Here is a 15,791-nt window from a genome sequence, read left to right on the forward strand (position 1 = left end):
TAAGGTTGTATTGCTATAAACTTCCCTCTTAGAACTGCTTTTGCTGCATCCCATAGGTTTTGGATCATCGTGTTTTCATTGTCATTTATCTCTAGGTATTTTTTGATTTCCTCTTTGATTTCTTCATGATCTGTGTTCATCTCTGTTTGTTTGTTCTTTAATTCTTCTTGGTCTTTGTTAAACATTTCTTGCATCTTCTCGATCTTCGCCTCCATTCTTTTTCTGAGGTCCTGGATCATCTTCACTATCATTATTCTGAATTCTTTTCATGGAGGTTGTCTATCTCCACTTCATTTAGTTGTTTTTCTGGGATTTTATCTTGTTCCTTCATCTGGGACATTATCCTCTGCCTTTTCATTTTGTCTATATTTCTGTGATTGTGGTTTTCATTCTGCAGGCTACAGGCTTGTAGTTCTTCTTGCTTCTGCTGTCTGCCCTCTCCATATTCTTTTTCATTATGATTTATTATAAGATATTGAATATAGTTCCCTGTGCTATACAGTAGGACCTTTTAGTTTATCTGATATCGTCTCACACTTAAAAAACATTGATGTACAAGAATTTGGTTTTATGGAGAGATTTCCCCAGGGAAGAAAAGAACCCAATGGTCTGAATAATTGTTTGTGCCAGGTCCCATGTAAGTCCATTTTATCTTCATGGGAACCTTATGATAACCAGTTGAGATGGGTGTTCGTGCCCCATTTCACTTGGGAAAACTGAGGGTCAGGGGGTTGTGTACCTTGACTTGACATCACACAGTTGCCTAAAGAGAGAATCACTCAGAGGCAGCATGACTCAGGTGTGCCAAAGTCCATATTCTGCCCATACCACCTTATAATTCCATGATCTAGCCCTTCCTTATGACATATGGAATTTAGGAAAAACTGTGCCCATTGTCTGCTTGTAAGATGCGCTTATCAGAAAAAGGCAATATAATGTATTGGTTGAGAACATGGTCTCTGGAGCCAGACTGCCTGGATTCAAATTCTGACTATGCTTATTAGCTGTGTGACCTTGGGCCAGTTACTCAGCCTCTCTGTGCCTCAGATTCCTAAGGGACAATAATAGTATTTATTTCAACCTCTTGTTGAGAAGATTAAATGGATTGATATATGAAAGGTATTTAAAATAGTGCTGGCACATAATTCCTTCTATCCAAGTGTTAATATTATTCAGGTTTTATGTTGTCTCTACCATGTTATGGCTTAGGATAGAATGTTCCACTCCCTGTTAGGAAGGCAGCATGTCAAGGCATCTCCTCTTTAGAGCAGGCTTCACATCTTTATTCCTCAGGCTGTAGATCAGAGGGTTCAGCATGGGGATGATCACTGTGTAGAAGACAGACACGACCTTGTTCTGTTCCATGGAACTGTGAGAGCTTGGCTGAGCATACGTGAAGGTGATGGTGCCGTAGAAGAGGCAGATGACTGCGAGGTGGGAGGCACAGGTGGAGAGTTCTTTGCTCTGAGCGTTGAGGGAACGCATCCTGCAGATAGTCACCAGGATGTCGGCATAGGAGACCAGGATAATGGTGATGGTAAAGAGGATAATCAAGGCAGAAGATGAGAAGACAATGGCTTCAGCTTTGGCAACGTCTGCACAGGCAAGTTGTAGCACAAGGGGGATGTCACAGACATAGTGGTTAATGATATTGGGGCCACAGTAGAGCAGCTTGAAGATGTACCCAGTCAGTAAAGCTGAATTGGCAACAGAAGCCGTATAGGTGGCTGCCACCAGTTGGACACACAGATGTTGGGACATGACGGTGTGGTAGAGGAGAGGGTGGTAGATGGCAGCAAATCGGTCATATGCCATAATGGCCAGGAGCAAACACTCAGCAGTACCGTGGAGAGTCATGAGGGTCATCTGGACCACGCAGCCTGCAAAGGAGGTGGACTGGCTTGAGGTGAGGAAGCTCTCCAGCAGCCTGGGGGTGTTTAACGCGGAGAAGGAGGAGTCTATGAAGCAGAGGATACTCAGCAAGAAGTACATGGGCGTGCGGAGCTGCGGGTCTGCGTGGATCAGGGTGATCATGGCCAGGTTGCCTGTGAGGGTAACTGAGTAGATGAACAGAAAGAGTGCAGAGAGGATGCCCTTGAGCCCTGCCTGCTCTGTGAGCCCCAGCAGGAGGAACCAGGTGACGCGGGTGCAGTTCTTTGCTGTGGTGCCCCTGTTACTGCAGAGACACCAAGTAAGACATGCTTGTGCCCTAGAGGCAGACCCTGGGGTCAGTGTCTGAAGCTCTTTTAATTCCCCCAGAATGGGCAGTGCTAGAGGAACTGGGGAGGGGACTCTGGCATGAATTGATCACGTACTGTGGGTCATGTGCTAACTCATTTCCTTAACAGCTATTGAAACTTCATAATACTTTCTCATTGAAATATTATGCCCATTTAACTATTCACAATAGCCAAGACATGGAAACAACCTAAATGTCCATCGACAGAGGAATGGATAAAGAAGATGTGGTACATATATCCAATGGAATGTTAGCCATAAAAAAGAATGAAATAGTGCCATTTGCAGAAACATGGATGGACCTAGAGATTATCACACTAAGTGAAGTAAATCAGACAGAGACAGATAGATAATATATGATATCACTTATATGTGGAATCTAAAATATGACAAATGAACTTATCTACGAAACAGAAACAGACTCACAGACATAGAGAACAGACTTATGGTTGCCAAGGGGGATGGGGCAGGGGGAGGGATGGATTGGGAGTTTGGGGTTAGCAGATGCAAACTATGAATAATCAACAGGGTCCTACTGTAGAGCACAGGGAACTATATTCAATATCCTGTGATAAACTATAATGGAAAAGAGTATGAAAAAGAATGTATATATACGTATAACTGAATCACTTTGCTATGTAGCAGAAATTAATGCAACATTGTAAATCAACTATACTTCAATAAAATAAATGGTAAAAATGTATAGAACATAAAAAAACATTATGTCCATTTATATTGAGAGTATCAATTTGTCCAAGGTAAAAGAGCTAGTACATAAAGAGCGTGGGATTAGAACTCAGTCCAAGTAATAATCATATGTCTATTAGTTATAATAATTTTCTATTCCCCAAATTTCCTGTTCCACGGAGAACTGGTATCACTAGTGAGTGTTGGAGGCCGGTATGTTGGTCCAGAGAGGAAATACATGAAAGTGTTAATTTGTAATTTATTTGGGGTCAAAGGCTCCAACAGTACTAGTCCCCAAGTCCAGGGACATGGAAATCAGGCCTAATGTCATCATTAATATAAGGTGACTCAGTAGAGCAGTGATTTCTCCCAGTGTTGTAGGTTGAATTGTATCTCTCAGGAAGATTTGTTGAAGTCCTAACCCCTGGTACCTGTGAATGTTACCTTATTTGTAAATAGGGTCTTTGCAGAAGTAATCAAGTTGAATCATATTCGATTAGGGTGAGCCCTCAATCCAATATGACTGGTGTTCTTATAAGAAAAGAAAATGGAGATACAGGAGATGATACAGGAGAATGCCATGTGAAGACACAGATACAGATGCAAGGTGGCCATGTGAAGACAGAAGCAGAGATTGGAGTGATGCTGCCACAAGCCAAGGATGTCTGAGGCTTCTGGAAGCCAGAAGAGACAAGGAAAGATCCACCCCTTGAAGCTTCTGAGGGAGCACATCTCTGCCGACACCTTAATTTTGAACTTGTAGCCTCCAGAACTACAAGGAAGTGTATTTTTCTTGTTTTAAGTCACACAATTTGTGGTACTTTGTTACAGCAGCCCTAGGACACTAATACACCCAGCTGGGGACACTCCTGGCTATTGATACAGGCCTCCTGAGCAGCTGTCAGAAGACTGGGCTTTTTTTTTTTTTTTTTTTTGCCGTGCCCCATGGCATGTGAGATCTTATTTCTCTGACCAGGGAGCAGTGGAAGTGCAGAGTCTTAACCACTGGACCGCCAGGGAAATCCCTGAGACTGGGCTTTCAGATCTCTCTCTATTGACAGAGCTAATAATCCAAGGGGAGAAAATTAAACGCAATAAATTAAAGTCATTTATTATTTACCACTAACTAAGAAAAATATTTGTATGGGAGAATAGGCAGCTACATTAAATATGAAAACTCATTTGACAAAACCATGACCAAAGAACCAAAGTCTTGTGTTTTAGCTTAAATAACTGAAGGTAGTAGGATATGCCAGATTTGTGGTATTGGGGTCCAGTGCAGGGCGTGGTTCTGAAGGCAGAACTGGAGGTGAGCTCTTTCACCAGAGAGCACAGGTCAGTGTTCACACGCCTACATCCCTAACCTCCCCAGAGGGGCCCTCACACTTATCTAAGTTTTCTCAGCTGTTGTCACGCTCCCAAGAATTTGCCTCTAAGCATCCTCGCTTTTTGGGTTTTCAGATAACCAAGGCTGCTGTTCTGAGGGGAAGCCCTTGTATGGGATACTGGCCAGGACCTGCTGTCATTGGTTGGACATCATTGGTTGGACATCAGTTCTGATTGGTTGAGTGTAGGTTCTGATTGTTGCAGCATCTGTTCTGATTGGTGCCCATGGCATTCTGGTCATTAAATGTTTGGAATTCTGTATCGTCTGGATGAGGCTGGGAACAAAGGAGGAATAAGGCAGGGCCTCTTAGAGTATCTCAGGATAGCTAGAAATAAGTGGCGTCTGATCAAAGCTGGTAATATGGCTTTGTGCTATCAGTATCTATTGGCAACTCGGCCTCTTGAAATATAAAAAGTATGTACAGATTTTACCTATGGAGAGCACCAGTGGGAATGCTTCTTCTCTGCTCATGATGTTTCCTTTCTTAAAGAGGGATATCCATTGTGTAATACACCTGACCCCCTCTTCTCCTGGAGGAGGGATGCCTTTTGTGATCAATGGGTTTGGGATAAGGCACTGAATGTGTGTAGTTCTGCTTTGCTCATTGGAAGCACAGGTTCTGCTCTGCTCTATTTCTCCGTAATGTAGACCTTAAAACTAGGTCATTGTCTGTCTAATTTTTAAGAAGACCACTTACAAGGATGAGTCATGTTCTGCAGTACCAAGTTGCATCAGTGATGCAGGTGGTATTTTGCTCTCTGCCTTGCTTCTACCTCATCTCTCTTAATTGGTTCAGAATTAACATAGAGAGGAGAGATGTTAGTTATTGTGGTCCTTAAAGACCTCAGCACAGAGAAAACCAGAAGGAAGCTGGCAGGGGTGCTTTGCGTGGCCTGTCTCTTCAATAATTCCATGACCTGGGCTCACTCATCTCTAGCACACTGATAGAGTTAAGGGGTGAGTTGGCTGAAACAATGGGTATGATTGAACCCTGGAGGACCTGGATTCACAGTAATAAATTCCTGGATGAGAAAGCAGAAGGACAGCCTCCTCCAGTTCCTCTGCTAAGATGTTGATGAGGGGCTGCCATGGCAATGAGAGTACATGAATGAGAATGAAGTGTCCTGACATGAAAGAAAAGAGAAGGCGTATCAAGCTTAGAAGAGGGGCGGCTCTTGAAGGTGGAGGTCATCTCAAGATGAGAAAGTCCCTGAGAGTTTCTGAAGATCTCTTGTTCCCATGGATACCTTACAGAGCCAAGGATGGGCTCCACTTCTCTCTCTGACACCTCTGCTCTTTCCTTGGGTACAGGAACTTGCCACTTTTGGCTATAACTTTAATTGCTTGATATTTGTGTGTAAAGTACAGTGATCAGTAGTTGGAGTCTCAACTAATTTCATAAACAATTTTTTTTTTTTTAAATTTTGGCCATGCTGCACGGCTTGTGGGATCTTAGTTCCCTGACCAGGGATAGAACCCGTGCCCTCAGCAGTGAAAGCGAGGAGTCCTAACCACTGGACCACCAGGGAATTCCCAATAAATAAATTTCTTTTGATAGAAAGAGCTTTCGTGAACGGATGAAGAAACTGGAGTTTTCAGACCCCCAGGGTTAGTCCAGGTACTATTTATTCCTTGCCAATTAAAAATAAACATTTACTGGGAATTCCCTGGTGGTCCAGTGGTTAGAACGTCATGCTTCCACTGCAGGGGGTGCAGGTTTGATCCCTGGTCAGGGAATTAAGACCCCGCATGCCACGGGGCGTGGCCAAAATAAATAAATAAGTAAATACAATAAACATTTATTAACCAGTACTGGTCATTGTTAACCATGAGGAAATACTGCTCAGCTTCTGGAGGACTGGCCTTGAGAGCAGAGTCCTATAAGTGGAGAGCTGCTGGAGGAGTTTAAGCAGGATGGTGACATGGTCAGCCTAAGGTGTTAAAATGAATTCAAGGGAAGTTAGACAGGAGGCAGGGAGCTACATTAGGCAGCTGATCACAGTGGCCTTGGCTGGGATAGTGTTATTTATTGACTCACAAATAATCAAGTCCCATTATTAGGACTGGAGACACAAGGGTGACCAATGTAGATGAGATCCTTGCTCAAAGAGAGAGTGAAATGATTAAGGAAATAGCTGGGAGATGGGTTTATCAGTACTTGCTCATTAATTGGATATGTGGGCTGAAGGGCAGTCAAGGATGACATCCAGGGTCCTCGTTTGGGTAATGGGGTGAACAATGGTGTCATTCACTCTAACAGGTAACAGGTTTGAGGAGGAATGTGGTAAGTTCCATTTTTGATAGCATTTGGGAGAGTCCAATACACAGGTCCAGGAGACAGGTTGCTCTACCATCTTGAAGCTTAGGAGAAAGTTCTGTGTAGGAGATGGAGGCTTAAGAGTTGACGGACATATTCAGCCATTCAGAATATGTTTATTGTGCATCCACTGTGTGCTACGCACAGAGTGGGAAGTAAGGAGCCAGTGGTAAGGAGTGAACAGACATAGTGCCCACTCTTGTGGAATTTAGAAATAATCACACAAATTATTGAAAATTGCAACTGGAACAATAACTCCAACATGGAGGTACTTAGTGCTATAAGCCTAAAACTCTGACAAGAAGACCAAGGATGATTTTCCCCAGGAAGAATTTTTTCATAGGAGAGAAGAGTGGGGACAACCTATGCAAAGGCCCTGAGGTCTGAGCGAGCCTAGAGAGAAATAAGAGCTGAATGAAGGACCAGTGTTGGTAGAGGGCAAAGAGGGAGAGCGTGCAAGCTGAGGCCAGGAGGCAGGCAGTGCTTTGTAACATGTATTGAGTGCTTTCTGTGTATCAAGCACTGTTCTAAACACCATTAATTTCATTGAATCCTCTCAACAACCTTATGAGATGTACGACTGCAATCTCTATTTTACATATGAGGAAACCAAAGCACAAAGAAGTTAAGGGACTTGCCCAAAGGCTCAGCTATAAGTGGCAGAACTGGGGTTTGAATTCAGGTGGTCAGGTTTAGAGCCTACACTGTTATTATCTAGTACCCGAGACTATGTTAAGAATTTTTTTTTTTTTTCTGGGATGCCATAAAAAAATTTTAACCAGGGAGATGATATGGCCATATTTGCTTTTTGATAAGATCACTCTAAATTCAGTTGTGGGGAAATGATTGGAGGAGGGTCAATAGATGGGGGAGATTTGTTGGGAGGATGTTGAAGTCATCCAGGGGGATTCATAGCTTAAACTAGAGGGGTGGAGGGTAGTGGAGACAAGACAGAGGTATATGGATTCGAGTGATGTTTGGCTGTAAATATGTCAGGATTTGGTGATGGGCTGAAGATGCCAGTGTGAGGAGGAGAGTAGTGTCAGGGAGAACTCCAAGGTCTCTGGTGTACAAAGTAAAGCTGGTAGTTGAAGCTAAGAGAGGATAGAATGTGAGCAGTAAAAGCCATGCAAGACAGTATCATTAACTGTAGTCACCATGCTGTGCTTTAAGTCCCCATGACTCATTTATGACAATTCATTTTTTTAACATGAGAAGGTTCTAGTTGTTAGTAGCAGGTTCTATACAACCCCATTCTTTCAAGCCTGATTGACAAGTGATATGAGCACTTCGTCAGCTGAAACTATTTCTCTATTAACTATCTCTGCTCACTTTGTGGGGTGAGATGGGAGAAACACACAGCATTATAGCCCAGGCTTAATGTCACTGGTGGGAGGAAGTGAGGTGAAGATCAGTTTCCATGGGAACAGAATAGAGTCTCATGGTAGTTTAAAAAAAAATAAATTGAACTTGAGCTTGGAGATCATCTATATCCACATAGTTTAACTATTGAGACCGAGAGCTGAGACTTCCTGTTTGGCGACATGACTTAGCTAATTGTTCCCAGAAATTCAGGCCTAGGAACATATGATTGTAAACCAATAAATCACTTCACTGTTTGCTTCATGAAATTCCTGCAGGCCAATTTATCTGAACGGATAGTTTGCTTCTCTAGGCACACATCTCTCCTATTAAGACAATAGATCACTCACTTGGGTAAACAATTTTCTCAACAAACAGTAGTTTACTTACCAAGATTTGCTTTCAGGCCCTTCCCCCTTGTATCTGTCAATCCTAAACTATAATGTCACAGACTTTGTCGAGTCCTGATCTGCTCCTTGATGTGGAAGATCCACCTTAAACCACTTGAATCCAGACCCCCAAAATCTATAAATATTTTCCATTGATTTCCTCCTATTGAGAACTACTAAGATTCTGTAATCTCTCTTATTATAATAAAGTCTAATCAACTTAGCTTTGGTCGAGGAACAGGTTTTCTGGTGGTGTTTCAAAGAGTTATCAATTGACAATCCATTCTTTACCCAGGGTGACTTGGGAGCATTTTGCTTCCTGTTTTGGCCACCTGATAATTGAGAAGAAAAGCAGAGTTACATTACCTGTAAGGCAGGTTACCCCATCAGTATATGTTTTATCAATACATAGGTTCATTGGTACTGTCAAGTGGGTTCAGATTTCATGTGAATATCAGGACCGGAAGTGACCTTCCTTAGATCATATTTTCTAAATACTTCCTTTTGCACAAGGAAAAATTGAGGTCAGTGAATCACTGCTTGTTCACTCTTGAAACCAGCCTGGACTTGCCTTGGAAGAAAAAGTGGCTTCACTATTTGCTGTGACTCACAAAGAAACTCTACACTAGCATTAAGATGGAACTCAGGAAGGGGATGACGGAGAGGTAACTGGCTTAGGAAATTGGGGCTTTCTTTCATGGCAAAAGGAGTGGGGCCAGAGCAGTGGCACCGAGGGCCCTTTCATTTTCTAGTTTTTCCTGCCCCTTCTATCCCATTTCTTTTTTCCTCTTCCAAGTGGCTCTTCAGGTGCTCTGTAGGAACTGAAAACTCCTGGTAGGAGTCAAGACGCTATGGGATTAATAGAAAAGCTGGGCCTTGGTGGGAAATAGGGAGAAGTTCTCTGGATTTTTTGGAAGCACTAGAAATGTAAACTTGTATAATTTTCTGCAAAAACCCAAGGGGTTTTAGACATTCGAGTAGAGCATAGGCTTTGGAATCAGCTGGACCTGGATCTGCCATTGAACTATATTTGACCCTAGATTTCTTGGACTCTCAGTTTTCTCATATGTGAAATAGGCATAAATAACCTACTCAGAATTGTTATGAGGGTTAAATGAAATAATGTGTGTGTGGTGCCTCCCAGAATTCTTGGCACATAATATATGTTCAATAAATATTAGCTATTAATGATCATTATTGGGCAAACGCCTCCTTCAGGGAGCAGAGTGTTTCATAAAGTCCCGAGCCTTATAGAATAACAACAACTGGTATTCTTTTTATCTTCTGCTGTCTAAAACCCGAAAATCCAAAGAGGAAGAGGTGAAATATATATAAATACATATGCCTTAATTAATGTGCCCTGATTAACTACCCAGCACTGTGCTAGGCTCAGTGGGGGATGAAATGAAATATGAGCTTTGGTTCCTGCTTCAGAGAGCCTGCAGTTTAGTTGGGGAAGCGAGATACACAGCCAGATAACAGCGGTGAGCAGAGTTTGTAGGAATGTTAACTCTGTGGGAATAATTCAGCACTGTCCCAGTGACAAATGTGCTTGTGTTTGTATGCTGTCCTGGGAGTGGAGAGCTCATGAAAAAAACAGGCTGGTGAGGAAACAGGTGCTGGAACAGAGTATGCTTCACTGCAGCCTCTGAAGTGCTGTCTTTGGCCACTGTCTCTTATCAGGGACAATAGAGATGTGGAGGAGAGGTCAAGGTCAGGTGCCAGAATAGGAGCGGATGGGTCTTTAAAAGAAGCTTAACTCCAAACAAATTTTGTACATAAGCAGGAGTCTGGAGGGATCTGAAATACCCCTTTCTGAGTCTGGGTCCTCACAAGTTAGGTTTGACTTCCAATGGCCTTAAGGACAAGGAATCTGATGTTTGTCTTGCCCCCAAGGGTACCACCTATTGGTCTAACTCTGTGTCTGACCCTGATTTCACTCATGATGCTGCCTTTCTTATCTTTTTTTTTTTTTTTGCGGTAGGCGGGCCTCTCACTGTTGCGGCCTCTCCCGTTGCGGAGCACAGGCTCCGGACGCGCAGGCCCAGCGGCCATGGCTCACGGGCCCAGCCGCTCCGCGGCATGTGGGATCTTCCCGGACCGGGGCGCGAACCCGTGTCCCCTGCCTCGGCAGGCGGACTCTCAACCACTGCGCCACCAGGGAAGACCTGCCTTTCTTATCTTGACCTGGGTTTTGAAATCTTATCCTTCTTCTCCTGGTAATTGGCCTTTGACTCATCCTTGGTTTAGAGTTACTATGCTCTGCAAGATCTGATTACTTGTCTTGGCTCTGTCCTGCTACAGGACCGCAGGGTTTAGCCCATTGTCTTGAGACTTCGAGAGCTTGGCTGAGCATATATGAACACGATGGTGCCGTTGAAGAGGGAGATGACGGTAAGATGAAAGTGACGGATGGAGCGAGCTTTGCTTTGGGCTTTCAGGGGATGCATCCTCCTGATCCTGACTAGGGTGACAGCGACAATGGAGAGGGTAAGCAGAACAATGGAAGAGGATGGCCTCAGCCTTGGCAGTGTCAGCACAGGTAAGTTGGAGGTTAGGCAGAGAGGCAGAGGTCGCAGAAGTACTGATGAACGATGCTGGAGCCACAGAAGAGCAAAACGAAGATGCCATTTTGCATGACCACATCACTGATACCAGCAGCCAATGGCCTTTTAATGCCCAGAATGAATAATCCTAGAAGAAGTGGGGAAGCTGGTACCAAGTGATCATCTACTATAAACCATGCTATATGCTAAGCCTTTTGCCATACAAGTATTTAATCTTTACACAACTTTCTTGTTTACAAATTAAGCTAGATTGTACATGGCAAAACCAGATTCAGACACTAGTCCTGTCTGATTCCATTACCCACGTAACTTCTGTTTCACCTTATGCTCTCGTGAATCTACAGTCTTCTGTCTCAGGATCTCTGGTTCATAGGGAAAGAGAAAGAAGGAAATTTGGGAGGGTGATTGGGTGGCTAAGGAGGTAGGTTAATTACCCAATAGGTCTGGGTTGTATTTAGGAGCATGTGATTTCTCAGTGACAGCTAAGCCTGGGGAAGAGGAAATGAGGGGTGAGCGTGGCAAGTGAGTTGGCTTTAACCATGGGTTGTGATGATCACACTGAGTGAAAATTCTGGCTTCCCCCAGGAGCTCCACTGTGGAGACTTCAGTGCTGGGGCTGCCAGGGCAGCGACCCCCACTTGGGCTGAATGTCTGAGCCCAGCTCTTGTGACCGTGGAAGTCAGACGGGGGAGAGGCATGAAGGCAGCGATGGCAGATAGGAACCGCTAAGAAATTTTAAACATCTCATCCTGCCCGTAAGTCGTCAAGTCTGTCTCTGGTCTTCCTTCTGCTTTGGTCTTCTAGGGCACAATTTGAGAGCCTGCCACTTTTGCTCACATCACTTGTTTACTGACAACTTTGTAAATTGAGGGATTGGGTCATTTTTATAAAGAATTGCAGTTTTGAGCTTCAAAGCCCATGTGAGTAGAACAGCAAACTGTCTGTTGGATGCAATAGTAACACCCAAGGGAAGCCGCACCGTTCAGACCCTGAGGTCCTGCTTCAGATACAGTGTTTATTGGGCATAGAGTTTTCGGGGTGATAATGACTCTGGAGGGCCAGCCTTGAAACTTCAGTCTCTCAAATTATCAAACATCATTCTTTATGAGCATCTTAGAGTAGAAGAATGGGGTCTGAGATTGACTGGTACCCCTCCATGGAGCAAATTCATCTTTACAGAGCTTATCCACACACTGCCTCTGAGCCAGGCTTGCTTCCCATCTAACTCAGCTTCTTGGGACTGGCCAGTTTCTCTGAGGTCCCGGAGAGGGTAAGGATGAAACGGGGTCTATGACACTGGTGCGGGGGGTGTGGACAGCATTCAGGATCCTGTGGAGAAGGCAGGGTGGCCACACCCTAGCGGGATCCATGAATCTTCTGAAGGATATCTGTCCATCTCCCTCTCCTTGAGATACTAGTTTCCTCTGGCCAGCTCCAGGTGGAGATGTCCTTAGACTGTCTTGGATTCTTTCTCCAAGGGAAGGCCCCTGTCTTATCTAATTTTGGCTCCTTCCATCCTGCCCCAAGTTGTCCTTGGAAGTGATGTCTGGAGAGACATTACACTTGGTGAGTGACGTTATCAGCCGCTGGAGAGCTTGAGTTTTCCACTGAAGATCCCAGTGCCAGGGCCGACTCCCCACTTCATTACAACATCCCTCCCCCAAAGACTTTTAGGGTTAGTTTAAATGAGTTTGAGACCCTTGAGAACAAGATGAACATCCAGGAGATTCAAAGTGATTTATCCCCCTTTCCATCTGTAAACAGGACATTTTAGGGCTCATCTCTATTCTACATAGGACAGACCTGAGGCCCAGCAAGGCTGACCAATTTTTCTCAGGTGATGGAGCCAGTCATTGGTAACAGTAAACACTCATTCAACACTGACTGTTTGTTTGGACTGTGATCCATTGCAGCCCAGTGCTTTGGCTGCCTCTCTGGGACCACAGACTGGTCTTCCTTTTAGCACCTGTGGCTTGATCTGCCCCTACCTTTGGCTTCACTTCCACCCAATGGAAAGTTCTAGATCTTCAGGTACTGGCTGGGCTCTGGGTGCTCTAAAGATGTGTAAATAAAAATTTAATTCAAATGCTCTTGAGAGAGGTAACACTTTGACTTAATTTCCAACCTACATTCCCATGACTCCTATTGGGTTCTATGCCAGAGGGTTTTAGGTGAAGGGAGAGGGGAGGAGAGGGCTGGGTTCCATTTGGAGAGGGCAGTATGTGGGGGGCTAAAGGAATTGGATGCCTTGTCTCTCTGGGGAAGCCTTGCCATGTCGCCAGCTGCTCCTGTGCTCACACCTCTGCCTTGTCTTCCCTCCATTCTGCTTAGGCTACTCACCTATCAATTTCTGGGGAACCTGTTCACTTCTTAGTCTGTGACTAGGTTGCCTAGGGCTGCTGGCAACGTGTGCTCAGGAATTGGTGAAGTTAGGAACCAGGGTCTGAGTTTACCAGGGCAGTGAAGGAGGGGTTGGCACCTCCCCTTCTCTGTTTCCTGGTCCTCTGCGTCTCCTTGGCCCTAAGGGAAATTATTATTTAAAGAAAACTCTCTCATTAAGCAAATGGCTTATTTTCATGAAAAGACTGCAGTTCCTAACTTCCTGAGTCTGAGATGGAGTATTGCGGAGGTGGTAGGGGACCGGCTGGAGCCTGCTCTAGCCTTAGTATGTGTGATGGTTAATTTTATGTGTCAACTTGGCTGGACAAAAGGATGCACAGATAGTTGTAAAACATTTCTCGGTGTGTCTGTGAGGGCTTTCCAGAGGAGATTAGCATTTGAATTGGTAGACTGAGTAAAGAACATGATCCTCACCATGTGTGTGGGCACCACGCAGTCGGTAGAGGGCCTGAATAAAACAAGAAGGCCAAGGAGGGGTGACTTTGCTGTTTTTATTTGAACTGGGACCTCCATCTTCTCCTGATCTCAGATATTGCTGTTCTTGGTTCCCGAGCCTTCAGAACCTCACCACAACTTACATCGATAGCCCCCTGGTTTTTAGGCTTTTGTTCAGACTGAATTACAGCACTGTCTTTCCTAGTTCTCCAGCTTGCAGATGGCAGATTGCGGATCTCAGCCTCCAAAACTGCATGAGCCAATTCCTATAATAAATCTCCTCTTATATCTATCTATCCATATATATCCTGTTGGTTCTGCTTCTCTGGAGAAGCCTAGTACAGTATGTTAAGAAAAATGACCTCAAACCTGTACATAAAGCCAGGAGGTGGTTCCAATATCATCACTAAACATTGATCAACAGGTTCACCCATGGATTAATTAGTTTTCTAGGAAAAGTGTCACTTTGACATCTGTGAAGTTATAGGTGAATGATTTATCTGACAGAGATGCAATTGCTTCTTTGTCTTCTTGGCAGGCCTCAAGCCCAGCTGTATTGCCCTTAACCCAACCTGCCTATACGCCCCTTTCTTCTTCCCCATCAGGACCTAAGATGGTCAGGTTTTGTTTTTCCTTCTTCCCCATTTATATCATCCACATTCTTAATCCCATGCTTTTTCTCCCTCCCTGGCTGATTCATAAACTGAAGTAATTCAGTGGATTAAGGAACTCAGAGTTAGAGGTAACCAGGCAAAGCATAAAACACATTTACAGCCCATCTCCTGTTACCTAGGATTCCCAGGTTGGCAGGGATGTGGGGACACTACCGCACATGGATCAGGGTTCAAGCCAATTTTATCTGAATCCCCCAAAGATACTGAACCTCAGTTGACATCTGGGTTTCACAATAAATTCCACCTCCTTTTCCCCACTCTTCAATTAGTAAGACTGATTTCTGTTACAATAGAAGTAGGGTTTTGGGCTCCTCTGGTGGCGCAGTGGTTGAGAGTCCGCCTGCCGATGCAGGGGACACGGGTTCGTGCCCCGGTCCGGGAAGATCCCACATGCCGCGGAGCGGCTGGGCCCGTGAACCACGGCCGCTGAGCCTGCGCGCCCGGAGCCTGTGCTCCGCAACGGGAGAGGCCACAGCAGTGAGAGGCCCGCGTACCGCAAAAAAAAAGTAGGGTTTTGTCTAAAAACATAAAGGTAATTTGATTTTGACTGAAGAAAGTTGTATGGTCTTTCAGCCTTTAATTTTGTTTAATTGGCCATTTACATAGAAATAATAGCTCATTACTGCTTTAGAGCACATTTTGGGCTCTGGCTAATTGGAGCCTCCACTCTCTCCCACAAAGTCAAGTGACTATTATCTCCTTCCTATACTCAAACACCACATGGATTATTTCTCCAATATCATGTATTCAGAAGGGCAACATTCCCTGTAGAGCCTTGTAGGGAAGGTTTCTCCTGTTGAAAAATGTCATTTTCACTGTTTGGCGTTCAATGATCCTTTCTATATTTGGGAACTCTCAAGACGGGAAGAATATAGAATCTAGCTCCCACTTCTGAAGTGAAAGGAGGTCTTATTTCCACCTCCCAGGGCTTTGTACAACAGAAATGTGGATGTAGGAGCTCAGTGGATGTAGGATATCCATGCTGGATGTAGGAGCTCAGTGGATGTAGGACATCCATGCTGGATGCAGTTAATATATCAAGAGATGTAGAATAGCTACGTTGCCAGACAGGTGAATGCTCCTGCTTAGGACTTGAACTTCAGGGAATGATGGGAAGGTCTAGGATCAGTTAGAGATGATACACAGTTGGATGCTATAGAGCGAGGCGTGGTGGCTAGTGCAGGTGGCTGTGTCCAGCAGTTGAGTTGTGTTGAAAGCTTGGGGCAGCAGTGCTAGCTGCAGCCATGGAGAGTGCCCAAAGGTGACGCTTCCTATGGTGCTATCCTGCACAGACTACTCTCGTGGCAGAGGCTCTTAGCTGTGCCTTGCCTCTCT

The 15,791-nt window shown here is 44.5% G+C and overlaps 1 protein-coding gene and 1 long non-coding RNA gene across 2 annotated transcripts in view; one reads left to right on the forward strand and one right to left on the reverse strand.

Annotated features, from left to right (window-relative positions):
* Positions 1-1,230: 1,230 nt before the first annotated feature.
* Positions 1,231-5,044, reverse strand: LOC102994565 (olfactory receptor 476-like). The gene is made up of 2 exons (XM_055091377.1): positions 5,010-5,044; positions 1,231-2,176 (listed from the first exon to the last, which is right to left on the reverse strand). Exons 1-2 carry the CDS (start codon positions 5,042-5,044, stop codon positions 1,231-1,233), a joined length of 981 nt encoding a protein of 326 aa, XP_054947352.1.
* A 6,561-nt stretch (positions 5,045-11,605) lies between these two features.
* Positions 11,606-15,791, forward strand: part of LOC129392886 (uncharacterized) — a 49,531-nt gene continuing 45,345 nt past the window's right edge. The window contains exon 1 of the long non-coding RNA XR_008619624.1: positions 11,606-11,702. This is a non-coding gene — a long non-coding RNA (uncharacterized lncRNA). The remainder of the gene's footprint in view (positions 11,703-15,791) is intronic.

This window comes from Physeter macrocephalus, chromosome 16 (genome assembly GCF_002837175.3).
Source record: "Physeter macrocephalus isolate SW-GA chromosome 16, ASM283717v5, whole genome shotgun sequence".
NCBI classification, from domain to species: Eukaryota; Metazoa; Chordata; class Mammalia; order Artiodactyla; family Physeteridae; genus Physeter; species Physeter macrocephalus.

What these genes read in the sequence shown, in the direction of transcription:
- LOC102994565 (XM_055091377.1), bottom strand. Translation starts at nt 5,044, where the DNA reads ATGCAACTTGGTACTGCAGAACATGACTCATCCTT. An exon ending in GCAGAACATGACTCATCCTT is followed by an intron (nt 2,177 to 5,009) that starts GTAAGTGGTCTT and finishes GTGTCTCTGCAG; the next exon opens with TAACAGGGGCACCACAGCAA.